General features: G+C 46.3%; 1 protein-coding gene across 1 annotated transcript in view; it reads right to left on the reverse strand.

Moving 5' to 3' along the window:
- The window catches only part of LOC144608649 (CMP-N-acetylneuraminate-beta-galactosamide-alpha-2,3-sialyltransferase 4-like), a 124,000-nt gene that overhangs the window by 83,627 nt on the left and 12,419 nt on the right, over nucleotides 1–27,954 (reverse strand). Inside the window, exons 2-3 of the mRNA XM_078426627.1 lie at nucleotides 27,024–27,098; nucleotides 10,397–10,481 (exon numbers count right to left, since the gene is read on the reverse strand). Of these exons, the coding sequence (XP_078282753.1) occupies nucleotides 10,397–10,481; nucleotides 27,024–27,060 (122 nt within the window). The 5' untranslated portion in view covers nucleotides 27,061–27,098. The remainder of the gene's footprint in view (nucleotides 1–10,396; nucleotides 10,482–27,023; nucleotides 27,099–27,954) is intronic.

Genomic DNA, 27,954 nt, shown 5'->3' on the forward strand with positions numbered 1-27,954 from the left:
TGGAGACGCATGCCGTTTGGTCTGTCCACGGCCCCTGAGGAGTTCCAGCGACGACAGAACCAAGTGCTGGAGGGCCTGGAAGGAGTGAGGTCTGTTGCTGACGACATCCTAGTGTTTGGGAAAGGAAAAATGGCAGAGGAAGCAGAAAGAGACCATGACAGGAAGGTTAAAGCTCTGATGGAGAGATGTCGTGACCGTCACCTGAAGCTGAACATAGAGAAGGCAAAGCTGAAGGTGAAGGAAGTCACTTTCATAGGACATAGAGTCTCTGCTGCAGGACTGAAACCAGATCCAGGGAAGGTAGAAGCCGTGCTACATATGCCTAACCCAAAGGATGTCCAAGGAGTTCAGCGATTTATTGGCTTTGTTAACTACTTGAGCAAATTCCTTCCTGGATTAAGCGACCTATGTGAACCGCCACGCAAGCTGACACAGAAGGATGTAGTTTGGTGGTGGGCACAGGTGCATGACAGGGCGGTGATGGACATAAAGAAGTTAGTAACTGCCGAGCCAGTACTCAGATACTATGATCCATCCAAGGAGCTGACAGTACAAGCCGACGCGTCAGAAACTGGACTTGGTGCGGCGCTGATGCAGGAGGGCCATCCAGTTGCCTATGCCAGCAGGGCCCTGACGGATGCGGAGACCAGATATGCACAAATAGAAAAAGAATTGCTGGCAGTGATGTTTGGTCTAGAGAGGTTCCATGTGTACACATATGGAGGGCCAGTGAATGTGCAGTCAGACTATAAAACCACTTCATCGGGCACCAAAGAGATTGCAGAGGATGCTGGTGAAGATGCAGACCTATGATGTGACAATAAGATACAGACCAGGAAAGGAGATGCACCTTGCAGACACGCTGAGCAGAGCATATATTCAGACTGGCAAGACAGACAAGACCATGAGAGAACTGGAGACTGTAAACCTGGCAAGGCACATCCCAATAGCACAGCCTCTGCTAAATGGCATAAGGGATGCAACAGGAGAAGATGAGACTATGCAGAAACTGCAAGAGGTGATCAAACGAGGCTGGCCAGAGGACAAGAAGGATGTTGACCCAAAGCTCATCTCCTATTTCCATGTGAGGGACGAGCTGAGTGTTGGAGATGGTCTCATATTTAGGGGAGAGAGAGTAATCATCCCTAAAGCCAGGAGACGCGACATGCTCACAAGAGTACATGATTCCCACATTGGTGTGAATGGCTGTCTAAGAAGGGCAAGAGAATGTCTGCACTGGCCCGGAATGAGTGCAGAAATCAAGGACTTTGTACAGAAATGTGAGACATGTCAAGCTCAAGGGAAAGAGCAACCAAAAGAAACGCTGCATTCCCATGCAATTCCAGAGAGACCATGGGCGAAGGTGGGTGCAGATTTGTTCCACTTGGATGGAAGAAACTATTTGATCACTGTGGACTATTTCTCAGGATATTGGGAAATAGACTATCTAGAGAAAACACTGGCAGTGAATGTCATCCATAAAATCAAAGGCCAGTTCGCAAGATATGGAATACCAGATCAGCTCATCACAGATAATGGGCCACAGTTCACAGCTGAGGAGTTCAAGAGATTTACCAAGAAGTGGCAGTTTGAACATACGAGCACATCACCCTATTATCCACAGAGTAATGGAAAGGCGGAGAGCAGTGTGAAAGTTGCAAAGTCATTGCTGAGGAAGGCTAAGGCTGCCGGAGCTGACCCTTACCTGAGCATACTAGCTTTTCGCAACACACCAACACCTGGCATGAGTAGCAGTCCAGTTCAAAGATTGATGAACAGACGTACCAGGACCATTCTACCGACTACTCAGAGGCTGCTCAAACCTGAAATTCCAAAAAAAGTAAGAGATGAGTTGAGAGCAGCTAGAGACAGACAAGCAGACTACTACAACAGAGGATCTCAAGATCTGATTCCCCTGAAAGCTGGCCATCCAGTTCGAGTGAAGCCGACCGATGATCGACATCAGTCCTGGAGGAAGGCTGTGGTTGTAGGCCGTGTTGTGCAACCCAGATCTTATGAAGTCAGAACCGAGGACGGTGTCATCTATCGTCGGAATCAGCGCCATCTGAGGAAGACCAACGAGCCATGTCATCTTGCTGATGGTGACCTGGATGACCTGGTGATGTCACCTGAACCGGAGCGAGACCATCTGAGGAAGACCAACGAGCCATGTCATCTTGCTGATGGTGACCTGGATGACCTGGTGATGTCACCTGAACCGGAGCGAGACAATGGACCTATGAGCCGACCACCGGTCCCCAGGGAGCATCAAACCCTGACAACAAGATCTGGTAGATGCGTTCGAAAACCACGCTATGTGCCCACATAAGGATAGGGCCTGTACATGTAGTTGAATATAGATGTAACGGTTATTAGGTTATGTTTAAAAAGTTAATGTTATCTTTTTGGTTATAGTTTGATATGCATTGTTTTATGTAGAAGTAGTGGTAATGGCCATTTTAAAACTAAATAAATAAACAAACAAATTAATAAATAAAAAGGGAAAGGGAATGAGGAACCAGACATGTGTTGTTCAAAGTTTAGATAATTCCGAGCACTGAACTGTCGCAGATCCAAGGGAGGAAAAGTTGGAAGCTACCATGGAAATGGATTGTCAAAGGCATGTTGGAAAATGGACTGTTGGAGACATGTTGGACTCAGTGAAATAACATACCATGGAAGAATTTAATTTATGGCTATACATGTAAAGTTCCTGTACATATCTGTTTTGTAAATAAAGGGGGATGTTATGGGAATAGCGTACCCGGTGGTGCAGTATCGGGGATATATTACCCATGGGGCTGTAGCCAAGCTCATCCTGAATTAAAATGGCTGAACCCAAGACTCGAGTGTAAAGCCTCTGTTAATTAGTTGTGTAGCTGTAATGTAGCAGGTTACAGAAAGGAAACACACTAACAAAACAGTGCCCGAGGCTTTGCATAGTTTTCCGTTGCCGATGTAGGATTAGATTTCTGATTCTATTTATATTCAGTGATTGTCCTTTTGACTCATGAATTTCAAATATTCAATAGTCTCTGGTGAAGAAATTTCATAAGTTCATAAGTTTAGGAGCAGCATAAGGCCATTCAGCCCATTGGGTCGAATCACCATTCAATCATGTTTTTTTTCCTACCATTCATTCATGGCTGATCTATCATTCCCCTCAACCCCATTCTCCTGCCCCCTTCCCATTACCTTTGACACCCGTAATAATCTAGAATCTGTAAATCTCCACTTTAAAAATATCCAATGACTTGGCCTCCTTCTGTGGGCAATGAATTCAACTGATTTCTTGAAATTTCTTCCCATCTCTGTCCTAATAGGGCCTGTGATTCCTGATTCAAGACAGCTTGATTGGTGGAAGCACCTCCCTACATCCATTCTATCAAGAATTTTGTATGTTTTAATGAGATCATCTCTCTTTCTTCCAAACCCCAGGGACCTTAGGCCAACCTGTTTCTTCTCTTCTCAAACAATAAGCCTTCCTCCCAGGAATAAATCCCTCATGTACACTGCACTCCCTCTGGGGCAAGTGAAGCCTCCCTCAGATCTGAACACAATATTCCAGAGACACAAGGATCTGCAAATGCTGGTACTTTGCATGGAATGCAAAGTGTTGGAGTAATGCCTTCCTCTGGCCGTACAGCTCACCCGACACCCTTTTGCCTCCTTGTCACTCTTTTGGCTCCTTTTCATCTGCAGCCTTTATCCACCCATTAAAACGCCCCTCACCTGCAACACCCATCATCTGCCAGGCTTTGCTCCCCCCCCCCCTCCCCCCCCCTCCCCCCCCCCCCCCCCCCCCCCCCCTCCAGTGAGAGTCATAGAGTGATACAGCGTGGAATCAGGCCCCTCGGCCCAACTTACCCACACTGGCCCACATGTCCCAGCTACACTAGTCCCACCTTCCCGAGTCTGGGCCATATCCCTCCAAACCTGTCCTATCTAGGTACCTGTCTAACTGTTTCTTAAATGTTGGGATAGTCCCTGCCTCAACTGAAGAGGGTCTCAACCCGAAAACGTCACCCATTCCTTCTCTCCAGCGATGCTGCCTGTCCCGCTGAGTTACTCCAGAATTTTGTGTCTACCCTGCCTCAACTACCTCCTCTCACACACACACACACCCACACTCACTCCATACACACCATTTGTGTGAAAAAGGTATCCCACCGATTCTTATTAAATCTTTTCCCCTTCACCTTAAACCTATGTCCTCTGGTCCTCGATTCACCTACTCTGAGTATCTAACCACTCTAGTTCTCTCATGATTTTATACATGGTTCTTTTCCAGCTTTCTCTACGCTCCTCCAACCGTTCTGGAGAAGACTCCTGCCCTGAAAGGTCACCTATCCATGTTCTCCAGAGTTGCTGCCTGACCTGCTGAGTTACTCCAGCACTCTGTGAAGCGTCACCTATCCATGTTCTCCAGAGTTGCTGCCTGACCTGCTGAGTTACTCCAGCACTCTGTGTTGTACATAATGTCAGCAACACTGCTGTAATGCTGTTGTCATATTATCTTGCAATAAAGACGGCATACTATGGCCCCTCCTAATCACTCACTGTACCTGCACATTAACTTTCTCACAATTTATTTAAAAGGATATCCAGATCCTACTAAATACCAATATGCTTCAATCTCTTTAAAAAGTGCTCCACTCACTATTCTTTTCTCCCAAAGTGGATTTCCACACTCTACTCATTTGCCGCTCCCTTCCTATTCACTCAGCCTGCTTATAACCTCCTGCCTCCTTGCATTCTCCACACATCTCAGGCAAACACCGTCTGCCCACCAGCTGTGGGAAAAGTAGGGACAATATTCCCCATTTAAGAAGTAAACAAAAGGGATAGGAGGGATTGAATGGAGACTGTCTCTGGAAGTGATGGGACAGGATTGGGTGCAGTTGTAGAAACAAAGAACTGCAGGACGGGTGCAAGGCAGAAAAGGAAATCTGAAGGGTCCCGACCAGAACCCAACCCGCTGCGTTACTCCAGCACCTGTGTCTCTCTTCACATGCAGTTACCCGCTTGGATATCAATGGGAATAAAAGTGCCTGTACTTGATAATGAATTATTGTGTGTATGAGTGTGCGTGTGAGTGTGGGTGTGGGTGTGAGTGTGAGTGTGAGTGTGTGTGTGTGGGAGTGTGTGAGTGAGTGTGAGTGTGGGTGTGTGTGAGTGTGGGTGTGTGTAAGTGTGTGTGTGTATTTGTGTGAGAGTGTGTGAGTGTGTGTGTGGGCGAGTGTGAGTGTGAGTGTGTGCGTGAGTGAGTGAGTATGTGTGTGTGTGTATTTGTGTGAGTATGTGTGTATGTGTGTGTGTGTGTGTGTGAGAGAGTGTGTGTGGGTGAGTGTGAGTGTGTGTGTGTGGGCGAGTGCGAGTGTGAGTGTGTGCGTGAGTGAGTGAGTATGTGAGTGTGAGTGTGTGTGTGTATGTGTGTGTGTATTTGTGTGTGTGAGTGTGAGTGTTGGTGTGTGTGTGTGTGTGTGAGTGTGTGTGTGAGTGTGAGTGTGAGAGTGAGTGTGAGAGTGAGTGTGGGTGTGGGTATCACTCAAACTATTGCCCTGTAAGGAAAACGACAAGCCATACAATTTTCTGGTAAAACTCTGCTTTGCACCAGCACTGTGATTAAATTGAGAATGACAAATTTACACTCATCTTCCAGTGCTATTGCTCCTATCATCATATAAGGTCATAAGGAATAGGAGTAGAATGAGGCCATTTGACCCATCAAGTTTACTCTGCCATTCAATTATGGCTGATCTATCTCTCCCTCCTAACCCCATTCCCCTGCCTTCTCCCCATAACCACTGATACCTGTACTAATCAAGAATCTATATCTGTGGCTTAAAAATATCCACTGACTTGGCCTCCACAGCCTTCTGTGGCAAAGAAATCCACAGATTCACCACCCTTTGACTAAAGAAATTTCTCCTCATCTCCTACCTACAAGAACGTCCTTTAATTCTGAGGCTGTAACCTCATAGAGATCATTAGAGTCAAGAATGTTTAGTTGTCATATGTACCAACAGCAGAACAATTAAATTATTATTTGCAGCACCATAACAGGCCTGTACATGCCATTTTCACAGATAATTCAAATAAATTAAAAACCACACTGCTAGGGTAAAAAAAAACTTGTAGTCCTTAGTACAACCAAAGACAGTCCACAGGAATTCAAAGTTGAGGTTAAAGTAATGTATTTTCAAGAGTTGAAGGTAGACACAAAATGCTGGAGTAACTCAGCGGGTCAGGCAGCATCTCGGGAGAGAAGGAATGGGTGACGTTTCGGGTCGAGACCCTTGTGTGTGTGAGTGTGAGAGAGTGTGAGTGTGGGTGTGAGTGTGAGTGTGTGTGTGATATCACTGGAAGTTGTTGCTGCACGAGGCTGCCAGATGTGTGTGGGGTGTGTGTGTGTGAGTGTGAGTGTGAGTGTGGGTGTGAGTGTGAGTGTGAGTGTGGGTGAGTGTGTGTGAGTGTGAGTGTGTGTGTGATATCTCTGGAAGGTGTTGCTGCACGAGGCTGCCAGACGTGTGTGGAGTGTGTGTGTGCGTGAGTGTGAGTGTGAGTGTGGGTGTGGGTGTGGGTGTGTGTGTGAGTGTGAGTGTGAGTGTGAGTGAGAGTGTGGGTGTGATATCTCTGGAAGGTGTTGTTGCTGCATGAGGCTGCCAGACGTGTGTGGGGTGTGATGGCTCTCTGGTTCGCACACAGACTGTGGTTTAACCCAATATCATGAATACAAAGACAACTTTACTTCTTATCCTCTAACCGTAACAGAGTTTGGGGGTAGAGTGGAATGAGTTTGGAATTAAGAACCAGAGTGTCCTCATTTAAGGTGAGGGTGGAAAGATTTAACAGGACCTGAGGGGCAAAGATTTTACACAGAAGGTGGAACACGATGAGCAATGTGGAGGTGAGGAAGGCACATGTTATGCTTCCCTTCATTGGTCAGGGCATTGAGTATGTGCCAGGACATCATTTTGCAGCTTTCTAAGGCTTTGGTTGGGCTGCATTTGGAGTATTGCATGCATTTCTGGTCACCCCATTATGGGAAGGATTTGGAAGCTTTGTTTAGTAGTTGTTTACCAGAATGCTGCCTGGATTCGAGGATGTCAGCCACAGGTCAAGCTCATATTTATGGCAGATATAGACTGATTCGTGACTAGTACGGGTGTCAAGGGTTATGGGGAGAAGGCAGGAGAAAGGGGTGAGGAGGGAGAGATGGATCAGCCATGATTGTATGGTGGAGTAGATTTGATGGGCCGAATGGCCTAATTCTGCTTCTATCACATATGAACATGAATTGTTTCCTGGAAATTGAGGGAAGTTCTGAGAGAAGTTATAAATTTGAGAGAGGCATAGAAAGGGCAGACAGTCAGAACTTCTGTCCCGGGGTGGAAATGTCAAAAACCAGAGGACATGAAAATTGGACAAGTTTGTAAGTTGTCATTGGGTGGCGCAGCAGTAGAGTTGCTGCCTTGCAACGCTTGCAGCGCCGGAGACCCGGGTTCGATCCCGACTACGGGCGCTGTCTGTGCGGAGTTTGTACGTTCTCCCCGTGACCTGCGTGGGTTTTCTCCGAGATCTTCAATTTCCTCCCACACTCCAAAGACGTACAGGTATGCAGGTTAATTGGCTTGACAAATGTAAAAAGTGTCCCTCGTGTGAGTAGGATAGTGTTAATGTGCTGTATCTCTAAACTAATCAAAACCAAACAAAACTAAATATAGAAACGTGGAACTGGAAGGAAGGCAAATTTGTAATAGGATTAATCTAAGAGTTTATATACTGTTTACATAAGGTGAACACTCACATACACATATGGTATTTCATGATCAATTATGGGCAGGTTACCTGGTAAAGATAACTTAAGGGTCAGTTTGGAGAATTAGGGAAATGTTTGGAATGCAAAGCATAGCTGGTTGGAGCAATGGTAAATACAGGGTGTTTGTAAAGCAGGAGTAGGAGAGTTGATCATTAGACCAATGACACCAACAGCACACATTTATATGCTGGCAATGCTGTGAAGCTGGAAAGGGTGCAGAAAAGATTCACCAGGATGTTATCAGGGTTTGAAGATGAGTGATCAGATGAGACAGGATAAGCCAGGTCGTTTCCCCTGGAGCATAGAAGCAGAGGCCAAACTTATCAAGATGTGTAGCATTATGAACCGTAGATAAGGTGAATGGTCAGTCTGTGTCCCAGGGCTGGGACATGTAGACTAGAGGGCATTGGTTTGATATGAGAGTGGAAAGACAAATGAATCCAGAGGGGCAGTTTCTTTATGTGCAAGAGCTGCCAGAGGAAGGCAGGCCCGGCAGGTATAACAACAATGGTTAGAGAGAAAAGGTCGAGAGGGATCTGGGCCAAACACAGGCAGAGGAGACCAATAGCTGTAAAAGCTTGAATGCAAGGACAAGATGGGCCGAAGGGCCTGTTTCCATGCAGTTTAACACTGACTCTGTAAGGACAGGATCTGCAGATAGAATTGGGTTACTACGGTCAGACTGAGTTACTACAGTCAGTGTGAGTTACTACAGTCAGACTGAGTTACAACAGTGACTGAATTACGAAGGTGGGAGTGAGTTACTACAGAGTAACTACAGAGAGAGTGAGTTACTAAGGTCAGGGTGAATTACTACATTCAGACTGAGTTACTACAGTCAGACTGACTTACAGAGTAAGTTACTACAGCCAGAGAGAGTTCTACAGTCAGACTGAGTTACTACAGAGTGAGTGAGTTACTACAGAGTGTTACTAAGGTCAGAGGTACTAGGGTCAGAGTGAGTTACTACAGTCAGACTGAATTACTACAGTCAGACTGAGTTACTAGTCAGACTGAGGTACTAGGGTCAGAGTGAGTTACTACAGTCAGACTGAGTTACTACAGTCAGACTGAGTTACTAGTCAGACTGAGGTACTAGGGTCAGAGTGAGTTACTACAGTCAGACTGAGTTACTACAGTCAGACTGAGTTACTACAGTCAGACTGAATTACTACAGTCAGACTGAGTTACTAGTCAGACTGAGGTACTAGGGTCAGAGTGAGTTACTACAGCCAGACTGAGTTCTATAGCCAGAGAGAGTTACTGCGGAGTGAGAGAGTTACTACAGAGTGAGAGAGTTATACGGTCAGAGTGAGTGAGGCATGATGGTTAGGTGAGGAGCTGTGGACACTGATCATTGTCTGGTAGGAGCTGGATCACTGAGACAAGGACTGTAGTCATGACAATGAACTGATTATTCCCTGCGTGTTGGCTCTCATGGGATTGTTCATGGTTTACCACAGGCTTTAGTTGAGAGTAACGAGGAGTGGGGAGGATTAGAAGCCATCCTAGAGTCATTTGTTATCGTGGGATTATGGAATCTCGTGACCTGAAGCAAAGATAATTCTCCATCAAATGAGGATTGATGGCTTGTTCAAAACAAGGAACTACAGGTGGACACAAAAGAGGACACAAAGTGCTGGAGTAACTTGGCGGGACAGGCAGCATCCCTGGAGAACGTGGATAGGTGACGTTTTGGGTCGGGACCCTTCTACAGATTGATAGTAGGGGGGGAGAGAAGTAGGGTTGCCAACTTCCTCACTCCCAAATAAGGGACAAAGGGTGGCATCACCGCCCCACGCCCCACGTGACCTCGCACAGCCAGCGGCCACGTGCTCCCGCTCCACCAATGGCGGCCGCCCGGGCGGGGTGAGGTCACATGGGGCGCGGGGCGGTGATGTCACCCTTTGTCCCTTATTTGGGAGTGAGGAAGTTGGCAACCCTACTAATACGGGACAAGGGCGGTCCCATGCGGGACAAACTAATTTAGCCCAAAATACGGGATGTCCCGGCTAATACGGGACAGTTGGCAACCCTAGAGAGAAGGAAAGTGGGAAGAGAGGAGGTGCAGGAGTGATTAGCACTCAGGGAAAAGCCAGAGGGAACAGAATGAGCTGGAAATAGCTGCCCTCCCAGTGGAGAACCTGGTTCCCAATTGCACAACGGTAAAAAAGATTTCATACAATTGAAAGTCCTGACAATAATGGGTTAGGAGTTGATTATAAAGTTTGATTAGTGTGAGTGTCAGGGGTTACAGGGAGAAGGCAGGAGAATGGGCTTAGGAGGGAGAGATAGATCAGTCACGATTGAATGGCGGAGCAGACTTGATGGGCCAAATTGGCCTATTGCTGCTCCTAACACTAAAAAATAAATAAAATATAAGATGGCAATGAAAAAGAGATTAGAATCATTATGATGCAGCAGTAGTGGACCAATCCGCAAACCAAATTCCTGAAAGAACAAATCTTTTTACTCAAGCAGACGCTGTTGAGCACGTGAGCATTAAACGCATGGGCTGGTCAGATACACTGGCACGACCAGCTTGGGGAACAAGACCAAAGAGATACGACTTACCCAAGGAACACGTTCCAGAGGATGGCAAAGAGAGAGAGGGTCAGTGTTAAGTAGATGAAATGGGCACATCTGTGCTTCCCCCAACCTGAAAACAACAGTGAGAGAAACACGTCAGACAGCACTGCGACACACTGCCATCGCACACAGTCAGAGACAAGCCTTGAACAGAAACCATGATGCTCCAGCCATTGCTTTACCGTAATGCAGGAGAGCCACATCTCCTTGCTCGCTGGTGTGCATAGTTTAGCGATACGGCACGGAAACGGGCCCTTTGGCCCACCGAGTCCACTGCGACCAGCGATCCTGCGCTATCCTACACACTAGGCACTAACAATCCCCTCACACTAACACCATCCTGCACACACTAGGGACAATCTACAATTTTTACCAAAGCCAATTAACCTACAAACCTGTACATCCTTGGGATGTGGGAGGAAGCCGGAGCACCCGGAGAAAACCCACGCGGTCACAGGGAGAATGTACAAACGCTCCACAGACAGCACCCCACCCGTAGTCAGGTTCAAACCCGGGTCTCTGGCGCTGTAAGGCAGCAACTCGACCGCTGCGCCACCGTGCCGTTCCTTCTGGTTGGAGAGGCAGTGAAGACGAGCAGTTGGAGACCTGGGGGGGGGATGGCATTTGGCTGACTGGAGGCCGGTGTCTTACGGAGGGCTTGGGTGACAGACTAAGAGGCAGTGGTGAGGTCTTTGGTCAAATGAGGGTGGCTGGGACAATCAGGAATCAAGGTTAGTGTGGTGGCATTGCAGATGTAGATTGGTTGGTAGTCACTGTGCCGAGGAGTGATGAGGTATTTGGCGTGTAGAAATAGAGTTGAAGTTACTAGGTGATTCCAGCCCATGAAGCATAGTTCTGAAGTTCACAAGTTGTATTAGGCCATTCGGCCCATCAAGTCTACTCCGCCATTCAATCATGGCTGATCTATCTTTCCTTCTCAACTTCATTCTGGTACCTTCTCCCCTTTAATCCCTGACATCCGTACTAATCAGATACTGCATCTGTCAATATCCGCCTTAAAAATATCCATTGACTTGGCCTCCACAGCCGTCTGTGGCAATGAATTCCACAGATTCACCACCTTCTGACTAAAGACATTCCTCCTCGTCTCCTTTATAAAGGTATGTCCTTTTATTCCAAGGCTATGACCTCTGGTCCTGGACGAGTCGGAACATCCTCTCCACATCCACTCTATCCAGGCCTTTCACTATTCGGTAAGTTTCAATGAAGTTCTCTCTGATCCTTCTAAACGCCAGTGAGTACAGGCCCAATGCTGTCAAACGCTCATCACATGTCAACCCAATCTTTCCTGGGATCAGTCTCGTAAACCTCCTCTGGACCCTCTCCTTCTGCAGATACGGGGCCCCAAACTGCTCACAACACTCCAAATGTGATCTGACCAGTGTCGTATAAAGCCTCAGCATTACTTCCCTGTTTATTGGATTCATTGCATTTGCCTCCCTTATTACCGATTCCAATTGCAAATTAACTTCTTGGAAATTCCGCACCAACACTCCCAAGTCCCTTTGCACTTCCGATTTCTGAATTCTTTCCCCATTTAGAAAATAGACTATTTAAAATAAACACAAGGAGAACCTCCTCTGGAAACTCGTTCCATATACCTACCACCCTTTGAATAAAAAAGTTGCTCCTCAGGTTCCTATAAAATCTTTCCCTTCTCATCTTAAACCTACAGTCCCCTGGTTACTGATTCCCTTACTGTCGGTCACCCTATCAGTGCCCCTCATGATGTTATCCACCTATAACCATATATAACCATATAACAACTACAGCACGGAAACAGGACCGTTCGGCCCTACCAGTCCACGCCGACCACTCTCCCTGACCTAGTCTCATCTACCTGCACTCAGACCATAACCCTCTAATCCCCTCTTATCCATATACCTATCCAATTTACTCTTAAATAATAAAATCGAGCCTGCCTCCACCACTTCCACCGGAAGCCCATTCCATACAGCCACCACCCTCTGAGTAAAGAAGTTACCCCTCATGTTACCCCTAAACTTTTGTCCCTCAATTCTGAAGCTATGTCCCCTTGTTGGAATCTTCCCCACTCTCAAAGGGAAAAGCCTACTCACGTCAACTATGTCCGTCCCTCTCAAAATTTTAAAAACCTCTATCAAGTCCTGTAATATAAAAACCCTTTAGCTTCCTGCACTCCAAGGAATAAAGTCCTAGCTTGTCCAATCCCTCCTCTTATCCTCATAAATCTTCTTTGCAGCCTTTCCAACTTAATGATAGCGTTCCTGCAACAGGGCGACAAAAATGAACACAGTATCCCAAATAAGGCCAGAGAAAATGTGAAGTTAGAGGAAGGAATGTGTGAGAGAGAGGTAAAAAGGGATAATTGATTTAGACTAAGGATCCTGAGAAATAGCTGAAGACCATGCTCGACTAAAAAAAGGGATCCTGAGAAATAACTGACCAGACCGTGCTCGGCTAGAGAAATAAACCGCAAGAACAAATGGTGGCAGTCCAAGGACAAGTGTTAGAAGATAATCAGAGAACTGGGAGGAAGGGCAAAATAATCAGAGAACTAGGGGAGAGGGAGGGCATGAACTACTCTGTACTGCGCTAGCCTAATGAAATAAATGAATATTACTGTATGATGTGGAAGGCAACAGGGGCGGTGACGGTGGATTGTGCACCTCAGTGCTCCGATTGGAAGGAGCCCGAAGGGGAGGAATTAAAGGTGTAACAATTGTAAAATGAAGTGAATAAAAAGAAGGGATTTTTCCGACCTCGGTGTGTCTCGACAGGGGAGACACCCAACTCTGCAGACTTGCAAATAAACTATACTTGTTTCTCTAGATTGTCTCAAGCATCGTGATTGTGAGCACTCACATTTGTATCTCACAGCTTGGGGGCTCGTCCGGGATCGCCACTCCGGCCGGCTGACGGGAGTATACGGAAGAAGGGACGGTGCACCCCGCTGAGTTCAGCGGTCTCAGACTCCTTGCTTGCCGTCAGCGGTTTGAGCGAGTGATACCTGGACCAGAGACTCGAGAAACAAGTGGGAGGAGCAGGAAATCGCGAGGAGCTAAATCGAGTGATTCTTGTGCACAAGACCCGGGTAAGAAAACTGACTATTAAGTACTACTCGGGCGATTACAGCTAAGATCGGAGGGGAATTCCGATCAGGAGGATGGGCAGTGAAAATGGAAAGCCCAAAAGGGAGGGGAAGGGCGGTAAGCCCAACCCCCGCATTCCGCCTGATAGTCCGTTGGGGCGAATGCTGAGCCATTGGGGGCAGGGAAAAACCCCAGGGATTGGAGAAGACAAAAATGATTCAACTCTGTTATTTTGAGTAGCAGAAATACCCGATCAAAGGGAGTTCAGTCTGGTGGCCACGACTGGGCTCCGATGAGGATTGGGTACGGCAGGCATTAAATGTGTTTGTTAATTCAAAAGCTTCCCCTAATCTGGAGGAAAGTTGTTATGCTTGTAAGGGGAAAGCGAAGAATAAATCCTGAAAGAATCGCAGGAATCACAGGCTTGCCGATGCCTCGGAATAAATATTAAAGGAATATAGTAGAACTATAGAAGATAGAAATAGCGTAATAGGTAGCACAGTGACTATAGAGACGGAACGGAGTGAGAACAAGGACTGCATTTAAACTGACTGACCAAGTGCACTAACATAACATAAGACGAATACAATGAATAAAATAACTGCATTTGAACTACTAAGTAGGAAGTTCCCCGTATCCAAAGAGGATATTAAAAAAAAACACTCTGAGAAATGGAAAAAAAAAGACAAAAAATTGGTTACGAAATGGCCCACTGAATGATATAAATATGATATAAATTTTGATATAAATTTTGATATATTTATATTTTGATATAAATATGTGTGATGAAATGGGAGTGTTAATTAAGAACTATAAGCCTAAGGATAAATCAGAAACCCGAGTAACGAAAAAGGAAAAAGAACTAGACGTACTTAAATTGTTTAGAATAGAAGGAGAAAGGCTGAGGAAAGCATAGCAGGAAAAGAATACCCCCCCAAACAAGGGTGAAAGACCCCCAAAACAGCATGAAAGTCAGGAGCTTCAGGAGAAAAAAATCAACTCTGTACCCCAGCCTATGGGACCCTGGGTATCCCCCTCCCTACTCTGGCCAGGACGGAACAAAGCAGTGCCCTTTGGTAAAAGGGAATAGTGGAGATAGAGGGAGAAGTCACAACTTGGAACGATGAGCAAGACATAAAGGAATACAGACAGAGAAGGGGGCAGCGAGAAAAGGAAAGGATGAAGCAAGAAGCACGGGAAATAGAAGCAGACATCAAAAGGCTGCAGGACCTCAGGGACCTCAGGGACAGAAAGATTTATGGGACCTGTCAGGCAGCAAATGAGGAGTATGAGGGAGACAGCAACACAGAAACACAGGCGAGTAATCAGCAGGCATCAGAGAGAAGGCAAAACTGTGAGAATGAAGCAGAATTAGAAAGTGATGGGGGAAAGAACAAGGGAGTGTAGAAGGGAAATAGAGGCATCCATAAAGCGCTTAGAGATAGAGATAAGGGAGATGGAAAAAGATATGGAAAGAAAAGAAAGGAAAGCCAGGGGTTTGCCCAGAGAAGAATGAGGTGGGAAAGTATACAGATAGAACCACAACAGGAGATGGTGAACGAGAGACAGGAGCTGAGGGGGAGAATGATGCCATTACTTTTGAAAAAGGCAGGACAAACCCAGTATATTCCTTGGGCGACCCGAGACCTAGAGGGGCTGAGAAACGCCTTGCCCAACATATGTTTGTAAATGCGGAAAATGGGATAGCCTTCGGGGTATTGACTCAAAGGAGGGGGGGAAACCGGCAGCCCGTGGCATTTTTATCAAAAATATTGGACCCAGTGTCACGAGGATGGCCTGTCTGTATACAGGCAGTGACAGCCACAGCGGTCCTAGTAGAGGAGAGCAGGAAATTGACCTTTGGGGGGGTTTTGGTGGTGAGAACCACATACGGTGAGAACAACATTGGCTCAGAAATCCAACAGATGGTTAACGGACTCTAGAATTTTAAAATATGAAGCTATCCTGATGGAAAAGGACGATTTGACCATGATTACAGACAAAAAATTAAACCCATCTCAGTTTCTGTACCCGCCCGAAGAAAGAGAAAACGAGACGGGGAAGCCAGAACACTGCTGTAGTGATATAATAGATTTACAGACAAAACGTAGAGAAGACTTGGAAGAACAACCTCTGGCTGAGGGTAGCCGGTGGTTTATACAAGGGTCCTCCAGATGTATAGATGGAAAAAGACATAGTGGATACGGTATAGTGAATGGGGAAACTATGGAGGAAATTGAAAGCGGCAGGCTGCCTGGTAGTTGGTCAGCCCAATCTTGTGAATTATACGCATTAATGAGAGCTTTGGAACTATTGGAGGGAAAGGAAGGAACAGTGTATACAGACTCAAAATACGCCTTTGGGGTAGTACACACCTTTGGGAAGATCTGGAAAGAGTGAGGAATGATAACAGCTCGGGGGGGAAAGAATTAGCGCATGAGCAATTGATAGGACAGACATTGGAGGCCTTGCAGAAACCAGAACGGGTAGCCATAGCACATGTGTCAGGGCATCAGAAGGGTAACGCCCTGGAAGCCCGAGGAAATAGGGCAGCGGATGAGGTGGCAAAGAGAGCAGCCACAGATCAGACGGTAGAAATGATGTCACTGATACCTTTAAGGGAACCCGAGGAAAAGATACCTATCTTTGGTGAAAAAGAGCAGGAACACATGAGAGAAATGGGAGCCCGGCGTACCCCAAATGGGAAATGGTGGACACCGGATGGAAAGCAGCTATTGAACAAAGAAATTATAAGGGAGTTATTAGGGAGGCTGCACGGGCAAAGCCATTGGGGAACCCAAGCCCTCTGTGATACCCTCCTCAGGACCTACGCTTGCCGTGGGATGTATACCATGGCCAAACAAGTCATAGGGGGTTGTGTAATATGTCAGCGAATCAACAAAAAATCATGAGAGCAGTCCCAGGAGGAGGACAACCATTAGCAATAAGACCCTTCCAAAGAATACAGATAGACTTCACCGAGTTGCCACAAATACAGAGATGGAAATACCTGTTAGTGGTAGTGGACCATTTCACTAGATGGGTAGAAGCATTCCCTACAGCAACTGCCACCTCACAGTCGGTAGCCAGGGTATTATTGGAGCAAATTATACCCAGATATGGGATTGTGGAAACAATAGACTCGGATAGAGGGACCCATTTTGCCTCCAAAACACATAAAATGATATGTGAAGCATTAGGAATTGAATGGAAATTGCGGCATCCCCAGAGTTCCGGGAAGGTGGAAAGAATGAATGGCACCTTGAAGACCCAAATCACCAAGTTAATAGAGGAAACGAGACTCCCCTGGACTAAGTGCCTTCCGATAGCCTTGTTAAGAATCCGAACGGCACCTCGGAAAGACATAGGGGTGATTAGGAAAGATAGAAGGGGTCCCAACAATACCAGGGAACGACGTGTTCCTAAGGAACTATTTACTGGCAGTATCCCAATCTCTTGCAGAACTAAAAACTAAAGGATTACTGGCCCAGAGCCCGCCACTGGATTTTCCGATTCACTCAGTCAAGGCTGGAGACTGGGTACTAATAAAAACGTGGAAGGAAGAAAAGTTGCAACCTAGGTGTGTTACCCTACCTTGTGTTATTAACCACCGAGACAGCAGTACGAACAAAAGAAAAAGGGTGGACACACGCAAGTCGATTTAAGGGTCACGTGGAGGCCCCACCAGACAATATCAGCCCATGGACGGTACGTGGAGGAAAGGAGCCATTGACTTTGGTATCCACCAAAACCCCGCACGGAAAATGAAGACTTCGTGCTGGTGGATCGGGTGCTGGGTGGTTACCCAGCTTGTGAGTAATGTAGCATGTATAAAAATCACTATACCACAGAATAGAAGGGCCACCACCATCCCATTTGATGTATGTAAAGGAAAATCGTGGTGTGGTTATAGAATGTATGTATGCACCCATCCCTGTAAAAATTGGCGCGAGGTATTCACTTCATCCAGAGAAGGGTGGCATAAGCCCACCTATCAAACTGATAGGTGGAGAGTATATCAAAACCCAAACGAGGGATTGCCAGGACGTGTATATGTAAGTATACAGAGGGTTCAAATAAAGGAAAGTGGTAGGTATTGGATATGTGCAGATAGAACAGGGAAGGACGCATGCCTGAGGTTTCAAATAGAGGTAGAACGGGACGGATATATAGTAAAATATGAGGATAAAAGATGAGGTACGAGGGTAAACTAGCCAATAATATAAAGGAGGATAGCAAAAGTTTTTTTAGGTACGTGAAGAGAAAAAAAATAGTCAAGGCAAATGTGGGTCCCTTGAAGAAAGAAACAGGGGAATTTATTATGGGGAACAAAGAAATAGCAGACGAGTTAAACCGTTACTTTGGATCTGTCTTCACTGAGGAAGATACACACAATCTCCCAAATGTTCTAGGGGCCGGAGAACCTAGTTCTATAGATTCAGGATCAGTTCCTGTGGATTGGAGGATAGCAAATGTTATCCCGCTTTTTAAGAAAGGAGGGAGAGATAAAACGGGTAATTATAGACCAGTTAGTCTGACATCAGTGGTGGGGAAGATGCTGGAGTCAATTATAAAAGACGAAATTGCTGAGCATTTGGATAGCAGTAACAGGATCATTCCGAGTCAGCATGGATTTACGAAGGGGAAATCATGCTTGACAAATCTACTGGAATTTTTTGAGGATGTAACTAGGAAAATTGACAGGGGAGAGTCAGTGGTGTACCTCGACTTTCAGAAAGCCTTCGACAAGGTCCCACATAGGAGATTAGTGGGCAAAATTAGGGCACATAGTATTGGGGGTAGGGTACTGACATGGATAGAAAATTGGTTGACAGACAGAAAGCAAAGAGTGGGGATAAATGGGTCCCTTTCGGAATGGGAGGCAGTGACCAGTGGGGTACCGCAAGGTTCGGTGCTGGGACCCCAGCTATTTACGATATACATTAATGACTTAGACGAAGGGATTAAAAGTACCATTAGCAAATTTGCAGATGATACTAAGCTGGGGGGTAGTGTGAATTGTGAGGAAGATGCAATAAGGCTGCAGGGTGACTTGGACAGGTTGTGTGAGTGGGCGGATACATGGCAGATGCAGTTTAATGTAGATAAGTGTGAGGTTATTCACTTTGGAAGAATAGAAAGGCAGATTATTATCTGAATGGTGTCAAGTTAGGAGGAGGGGGAGTTCTACGAGATCTGGGTGTCCTAGTGCATCAGTCAATGAAAGGAAGCATGCAGGTACAGCAGGCAGTGAAGAAAGCCAATGGAATGTTGGCCTTCGTAACAAGAGGAGTTGAGTATAGGAGCAAAGAGGTCCTTCTACAGTTGTACCGGGCCCTGGTGAGACCGCACCTGGAGTACTGTGTGCAGTTTTGGTCTCCAAATTTGAGGAAGGATATTCTTGCTATGGAGGGCATGCAGCGTAGGTTCACTAGGTTAATTCCCGGAATGGCGGGACTGTCGTATGTTGAAAGGCTGGAGCGATTGGGCTTGTATACACTGGAATTTAGAAGGATGAGGGGGGATCTTATTGAAACATATAAGATAATTAGGGGATTGGACACATTAGAGGCAGGAAACATGTTCCCAATGTTGGGGGAGTCCAGAACAAGGGGCCACAGTTTAAGAATAAGGGGTAGGCCATTTAGAACGGAGATGTGGAAGAACTTTTTCAGTCAGAGAGTGGTGAAGGTGTGGAATTCTCTGCCTCAGAAGGCAGTGGAGGCCAGTTCGTTGGATGCTTTCAAGAGAGAGCTGGATAGAGCTCTTAAAGATAGCGGAGTGAGGGGGAATGGGGAGAAGGCAGGAACGGGGTACTGATTGAGAGTGATCAGCCATGATCGCATTGAATGGCGGTGCTGGCTCGAAGGGCTGAATGGCCTACTCCTGCACCTATTGTCTATTGTCTATAAGGGGGAAATGTTCCAGATAGATGACAGTCAGAGTAGGGATCCCTGGGCAACCCCAGCACCACCGGTAGTCAGCAATGTCACCACGGAATATGAGCCTAAGGATTTGAAGATAATGATAGTAACAGGAGAGATAGAATTAATGCAATTGTATGGGGAGGGAATACCAACAGGGGAAAAGGGAACCAACACCTGGCTTACCTGGATGATGTACACGGCCAGAAGTATGCAACAAACCAATTGCTATGCCTGCGCCGGAGCTAAGCCTCAGCTGGTCCCAGTACCATTTCCCCTGAATTGGAATAGGACACCTGGGGCTATGTCATGTATACTACAACTATTCACGAATCCCATACTACCAAAGAATGAGACCTGCCTGAGCTACCATTACCTATTCCCGGCTAGCAACAACAACACGAAGGGCCAAAGGAAAGACCCTCGACCTCCCCCATTCACCATTCCCCTCGGGGAGGAGGGATTTGAGTGCTATACAAGATATAACCCAGATGGACAGGATATGGGGGAGGTGCTAAACTGCAATCAGATGTATAACATAACAGCTGAGGAACAGGGGTCACTGTTCAGTAGCTCCTGGCTGAGAAAGCAGATAGTCAGTAGAGCCGATGTCTGGTGGTGGTGCGGAGAGGATACTCTGTGGCCCCGGCTACCAGGGTCATGGACGGGAACCTGTACCCTTACACAACTAATGATGCCCTTCACCATAGCAGTAGAGCATGCGGTCAAAATCAATGAAGGAGGCCGACGACAAAGGAGAGAGGTGAGAGGATCATTCGACACACACATCTATATAGATGCAATAGGGGTGCCAAGAGGGGTACCCGATGAATTCAAAGCCAGAAACCAGATAGCTGCTGGCTTTGAGTCCATACTCTTCTGGTGGTCCACAATTAATAAAAATGTGGACTGGATCAACTACCTATACTACAATCAACAACGCTTTATAAATTACACACGAGATGCGGTTGAAGGATTAGCGGAACAACTGACAGCTACCAGCCTAATGGCCTGGCAAAATCGCATGGCCTTAGACATGCTGCTGGCTGAAAAAGGGGGGGTGTGCGTAATGTTTGGGGAACAATGTTGCACCTTCATCTCCAACAACACTGCTCCTGATGGGTCCGTGTCAAGGGCCTTAGCGAGTCTCACCTCCCTGTCTATCGAATTGGCCGAGAACTCAGGAGTAGACACCTCCTGGACCAAGTTTCTAGACTCCTGGTTTGGGAAATGGAAGCACATCTTTACATCAGCCCTAACATCAGTGATAGTTATGATGGGGTTGCTGTGTCTATTCGGATGTTGCATCATTCCCTGCATACGGGGGTTGTCTCAGCGATTGATAGAGGCAGCTCTGACAAAGAACGACATCGCCATGATGGCCTTTAGAGCACAGCATGACCAGCAGAAGGAATATAGAGAGGCAAAGACTCTGCTGCTAGCACTAGAAAAGGAGGAAATAGTATAAATCAAAGTAGCGTGGCATAAGAAAAAGGGTGGATTGTGAGAGAGGGGTAAAAAGGGATAATTGATTTAGACTAAGGATCCTGAGAAATAGCTGACCCGACCATGCTCGACTAAAAAAAGGGATCCTGAGAAATAGCTGACCCGACCATGCTCGACTAAAAAAAAGGGATCCTGAGAAATAGCTGACCAGACCGTGCTCGGCTAGAGAAAAAAACCCGCAAGAACAAATAGTGACAGACCAAGGACAAGTGTTAGAAGATAATCAGAGAACTAGGAGGAAGTCCAAAATAATCAGAGAACTAGGGGAGAGGGAGGGCATGAACTATTCTGTACTGTGCTTGCCTAATGAAATAAATGAATATTACTGTATGATGTGGAAGGCAACAGGGGCGGTGACGGGAGATTGTGCACCTCAGTGCTCCGATTGGAAGGAGCCCGAAGGGAAGGAATTAAAGGTGTAACAATTGTAAAATGAAGTGAATAAAAAGAAGGGATTTTCCCGACCTCGGTGTGTCTCGACAGGGGAGACACCCAACTCTGCAGACTTGCAAATAAACTATACTTGTTTCTCTAGATTGTCTCGAGCATCGTGATTGTGAGCACTCACATTTGCATCTCACAAATGTAAATGGAAAACATATTCCTTCCTCTGGCTTCACATTTCATACCTCTTCCATCAAGACCATATCTCTGACTTTTTTACTTTTCATCAGTGGCCTTTGTACAACCATCAACCAACCAACCCCCCCACCCCTCCATCTGTGTCCACCTATCACTTGCCAGACTTCCAGCTCTTCTTTCAGCTTTCTTCTGCCCCCACCCCACTACAATCATTCTGAAGAATGATCTCCACCCAAAACGTCATCTATGTATGTCCTCCAGATTTGCGACCTGACCTATTGAGTTACTCCAACACTTTGTGTCTTTTTCCGGACTCAGTCTATCCAGCGCCAGGATTGGGAACGGATTCCTTGACGCGCATCTGTGTAGGCTAATTGACTTCGTTAAAAATGGCACATTGTCCCATGTGTGTAGGATAGTGCTAGTGTGTGGGGATCTCTGGTCGACGCGGGCTCGGTAGGCCGAAAAGCCTGTTTCCATACTGTATCTTTGAACTAAACTAAACTAAGCCCACGCTGACCTGTTCACACCAGTTCCATGTTGGCCCACTTTCTTCACCTCTGCTCAGTAGTCCCGCCCCCTCACCTGACAGTCTGAAGAAGGGTCTCGACCCGAAATTTCACCCGTTCCTTCTCTCCCGAGGTACTGCCTGACCTGCTGAGTTACTCCAGCATTTTGTGTCTACCTTCGATTTTAACCAGCATCTGCAGTTTTTTTCCTACTGATTCAGACAGTCCAGTGCATTTTCTGCGCCCATTCCAGTTCGTTTTTTTTTTTGCAAATATGGTCATATGCTCAAGTCCATGAATCTAAGTTTCTGCTGTAAACTAAAATGGAGGCCATTTCTGGAATATCTGATTCCGTTTCAACTCTACTTTAGCTTGACTTTTCTGTCCCCTTTCGTACACCACATTCAGCCTCTTAATATCGACCAAGATCGTCTGAAGGCTCATAGCGTCGACTTGATATTAATTTTTCAAGCGGAACTTTTGCAATCGCTCTTTGCGTGAATGTTTTGCAATCGCCCTTTGGTGAATCACTTTGAAGGGTTTTACATAATTCGCTGAGAGAGTAAGTAGAATCTTCAGAGATAAGTGACCTGAAAAGGTGAAGTTGACTCCATAAGTTAATTTCATCACTTCACATGCAAATGAAGATAAATAAATGGGTGTTCACTGGGAAATTCTTTGTGATTTTGTCTCTAGTGAATCTGCACCTTTATTCGCATTCATTTTGTGTTTTTTCTCATTTATCCTTCATAAATACCACACTGTCCTCTATTGGCTCTGTTGGATCTCTGATCATAATGCAAGATAGGTTTCCAGATCATTCAGTGAGCTCATTGTTTAATGATAGTCACTCATTCGACTCTTGTTGACACAGCTAAGTAAGGTTGTCAGTTTGACGGATTGTTCCCGATCATCCAGACATCCAGGATTATCTCCAGGTCACGGCTGCCATAGAGGCGTTAAACTAAACCATGTTTTTGTTTTCCTTGAATGCATTCATTCGTTCATTAAGACCATATCAGACAAAGCATAAAGTGCTGGAAGAACTCAGCGGGTCAACCAGCATCAGAGGAAGGCCGTGGAAATACGTGGAGGCAGGAAAAACCTGGGTCTACACCAGGGCCGTTTTTACAGCATTATGGGCCCCCGGGCAAAGCAGTGTAATGGGGCCCCTACCGTTACTCTCCCCCACCCCCCTTTCCCTACCAGCCCCCCCCTATCGTGCCGGCGAAAAGCACTTACCGAAAAGCACTTAGCGATGGACTTAGGGTGCTACATTGTTGCGAAAAGCACTTACAGATCGCTGTGAGAAGCACTTAGCGACTGAAAATGTTGTGAAAAAAGCACTTATTGAACCTACATTTTTAAAGTAGTATTTATTTATTGCAAGTCACTTAACATACACAGATCAGCATGGGGCCCCTATGCTCGTGGGCCCCCGGGCAAGTGCCCATCAGGCCCATGCGTTAAGACAGCCCTGGTCTACACTGGTGGGTGATGGATCCCGACCTGAAACGTTACCCATCCATGAGGCGGCATGGTGGCACACTGCTAGAGTTGCTGCCTTACAGCGCCAGGTATCCAGGTTCGATCCTGACCATGGGGGCTGACTGTGCAGAGTTTGTATTTTCTCTCTGGGACCACATGGGTTTTCTCCGGGTGCTCTCGTTTCCTCCCACATGCCAAAGACCTGCAGGTTTGCGTGGGTTCGTATCCCACTTCTGACAACAAGTTGTGCTGACCGTATAATAACAGAAGCCTTACACCTGGATAATGATCCAAAGACTTTATTAACTGCATAGCAAGCACCACCTCACGCCTGCACGTTCCACTTACACCAACCCCAATCTCGCAAGCAGCAGTCACTCAAAAGCTAAAGGAGCGTAACTACAAATGCATGACACATAACATGAGTGACACCATTACACTAATCTACAATTGGCATCTGTGAATTGTCCCTCGTGCAAAGGAATAGAACTAGTGTACGGAGATCGGTGGTCAGCGTGGACTCGGTGGGCCAAACTGCCTACTTCCACGCTGTATCTCTAAGCCACACTAAACAGGTTCTCCAGGGATGCTGCCTGGCTTGCTGAGTTACTCCAGCACTTTGTGTCCGTTTGTGAAGGTAATCCTATTTGGTAAGAACATGTGTAATTCCTTTCTATTTAGACAACTATGCAGGTGTGATGGGATAGCTATGCAGGTGTGATGGGATAGCTATGCAGGTGTGATGGGATAGCTATGCAGGTGTGATGCAACAGGTGTGTGGGTGTACTGGTGTGAAGGGACAGGTGTGCTTGAGGCTGGACGGACAGCAGGAATGTAGGTGAGGGTGACTTAAGGGAGGAAGAACATGCAATGGATAATTATGCCCCCACCAAATCAAAAATGACAGAAGAGACTGATTAGAAAAATGTGTTACTCTTAAATTCCAAAGTTAATAGTTTAAAAAAATATGTTCCAGCTATTGTCAGTATGCACTCTGCATTTTTAAGGTTTCTAACTTGTTTTGTTAAGTTTAGTTTAGAGATACACCGCGGAAACAAGCCCTTTGACCCACCGAGTCTGCACCGACCAGCGATCCCCGCGCATTAGCACTATCCTACACACATCGAGGACAATTTTACGTCTTAGGAGTGTGAGATCTCGGAGAAAACCCATGCGGTCACGGGGAGAAGGTACAAACTCCGTCCAGACAGCGCCCATAGTCGAGATGGAACCCGGGTCTCTGGCGCTGCAAACACTGTAAGGCAGCAACTCTACCGCTGCAGCACGTTCACTGAGCAATCCGATCTGAGAATTTTCTAACAGTGGGTTTACACCAAACCTAGACCCAACAGGCTGGAGTAACTCAGCAGAACAGGCAGCATCTCTTGAGAGAAGTAATGGGTGATGTTTCGTGTTGAGACCCTTCTTGAGACCAGGTCTGAAGAAGGGTCGAGACCGAAAACCTCACTCATTCCTTCTCTCCAGAGATGCTGCCTGTCCCGCTGAGTAACTCCAGCATGTTGGGTCTGTCATACTGAAGAGGTGTGGGATTGACCGAGGAACAACCTTGCAGATGAGATAAAAGGACAGAAAGTGCTGGAGTAACTCAGCGGATCAGGCAATCTCTCTGGGGAACATGGACATGTGATGTTTCAGCTCAGGACCCTTTCCTGTTTAGTTTAGTTTAGTTTAGTTTAGTTTAGTTTAGTTTAGTTTAGTTTAGTTTAGTTTAGTTTAGAGATACAGTGCCAACCAGTGATCCCCAAACACTAGTTCTATCCTACACATAAGGTCAAATTTATAGAGGCCAATTAACCTACACATTTTCACGTTTTTGGAGTGTGGGAGGAAACCGGAGCACCCGGCAAAAACGCACATGGCCACAGGGAGTACATGCAAACTCCATACAGACAGCACCCGCAGTCAGGATCAAACCTGGGTCTCTGGTGCTGAAAGGCAGCAACTCTACCGCTGCGCCACTGTGATGTCCTTTCTTCTTTCTGTGAAACCCATAGAATATTAAGTCAAGGCCCCACCTTGGTTGTAAAGGGCAACACATGAGATATCAATCTCTGATCAATAGCTGTGGCTCCATCAGAATAGGTAAACTAGTCAGCTTGTCATCACACGAAAGGACTCCAAGTGCTGGAGTAACTCAGCAGGTGTGGCATAGTGGCGCGGCAGTAGAGTTGCCGCCTCACAGTGCCAGAGACCCGGGTTCAATCTTGATTAGAGTCCTGTCTGTACGGAGTTTGTACGTTCTCCCTTTAACCGCGTAGGTGCTTCAGCTTCCTTTCACATTGCAAAGACGTTCAGGTTTGTAGGTTGATTGGTTTTCTGTAAATTGTCCCCAGTGTGTAGGATAGAACTAGTGTATGGGTGTCTGCTGGTCGGCGTGGACTTGGTGGGCCGAAGGGCTGGTTTCCACACAGGATCTCTTAACTAAATTAAACTAAAGATTAGGCAGCATCTCTGGAGAACTTTGATTGGGGACATTTGGGGACAAGACCCTTCTCGACACAAAACGTCACCTACACATGTTCTCCAAATAAGCTGTTTGACCTGCTGAGTTACTCGAGCACTTTCATAAATTCATGTTAATTAGTGATAGAAGCAGAATTAGGCCATTCGGCCCTTCATTCAATTACGGCTGATCTATCTCTCCCACCTAACCCCATTCTCCTGCCTTCTCCCCATAACCCCTGACACCCGTACAAATCAAGAATCTGTCTATCTCTGCCTTAAAAATACCCACTGACTTGGCCTCCACGGCCTTCTGTGGCAATGAGTTCCACAGATTCACCACCCTCTGATTCAAGAAATTGCTCCCCATCTCCTGGCCCAGCGGTAGAGTTGCTGCCTTACAGCGAATGCAGCGCCGGAGACCTGGGTTCGATCCCGACTACGGGTGCCGTCTGTACGGAGTTTGTACGTTCTCCCCGTGACCTGCGTGGGTTTTCTCCAAGATCTTCGGTTTCCTCCCACACTCCAAAGACGGACAGGTTTGTAGGTTAATTGGCTCGGTAAATGTTAAAATTGTCCCTGGTGGGTATAGGATAGTGTTAATGTGCGGGGATCGCTGGTCGGCATGGACCCGGTGGGCTGAAGGGCCTGTTTCCGCGCTGTATCTCTAAAATAAACTAAACTGAAGGAACGTCCTTTAATTCAAATGTAACTTGTCCTTTTGTGTATTTTGTGTTTTGACAGGAGGCTCGGGCATTATTCCGATCTAAAGATTTGCTTTGTACAACTTAATTGCAGAATATGAGCTGCAACATAATTTTGACTGCGTAGCAATGAAATTCTTCATTTATTGTCAAGGTCATCAAGGACATTGAATGTAAATTTGTCCTTTGCTTCATCTCATTTTTCACCTAAAACCTACCCAACATACAAATTCACGAATGACTCCATAATCTATACTGATAGATTATTCCCCCTGCGTTTTAGGTTATTTACATGTAAAACAGCAATATACGTTTGCAGATCACAACCAGAAAAATATACCTACCTGCTCTGAACATCAACTTTGCTGGCCAGCCAAACATGGTTAGAATTCGTAGGTATTGCCTCCAGTAGACTTATCCTTTAACAGAAAAATATATATATTTTCCAGATGCCATTCAACTATGTGAACCATAAATCAAATTAAAACTTAAAGTTTCAACTGCTAATAAATATATATATATTGATATAACTAATGAATAAGATTGGCTTTGATACGCTAATGCAGGAAACATGTTCACGATGTTGGGGGAGTCCTGAACCAGGGGCCACAGTTTAAGAATAAGGGGTAGGCCATTTATGACAGAGATGAGGAAAAACTTTTTCACCCAGAGACAGTGCCACCCTGATCCAGAATAAAAGGCTTCCCAACAACAGGGAAGAATTTGGGGCGGCACGGTGGCGCAGCGGTAGAGTTGTTGCCTTCTAGCGCCAGAGACCCAGGTTGGATCCTGACTACGGGTGCTGTCTGTATGGAGTTTGTACATTCTCCCCATGACGGCGTGGATTTTTTCCCGGGTGCTCTGGTTTCCTCCCAAACTCCAAAGACGTACTGGTTTGTAGGTTAATTTGACTTTGGTAAAGACAGGGTATAATTGTGTGGTGTGTACGGGAATGGCTGGTCGGTGCGGACTCAGTGGGCCGAAGGGTTTGTTTCCATTCTGTATCTCCAAATAAACTAAACTAAACCATCAGACCCTTGAACTCAACACAAAACTAACCTCATCTACTTCTGTGGTTAGAACTTCTGGTGGACTGCCTGACCCGCTGAGTCGCTTCTGGTGAACTTCTGGTGGACTGCCTGACCCGCTGAGTCGCTTCTGGTGAACTTCTGGTGGACTGCCTGACCCGCTGAGTCGCTTCTGGTGAACTTCTGGTGGACTGCCTGACCCCCTGAGTCACTCCCACATTTTGCATTTTATTCGGGTATCGGTAAA

Source organism: Rhinoraja longicauda, chromosome 32 (genome assembly GCF_053455715.1).
Source record: "Rhinoraja longicauda isolate Sanriku21f chromosome 32, sRhiLon1.1, whole genome shotgun sequence".
NCBI classification, from domain to species: Eukaryota; Metazoa; Chordata; class Chondrichthyes; order Rajiformes; family Arhynchobatidae; genus Rhinoraja; species Rhinoraja longicauda.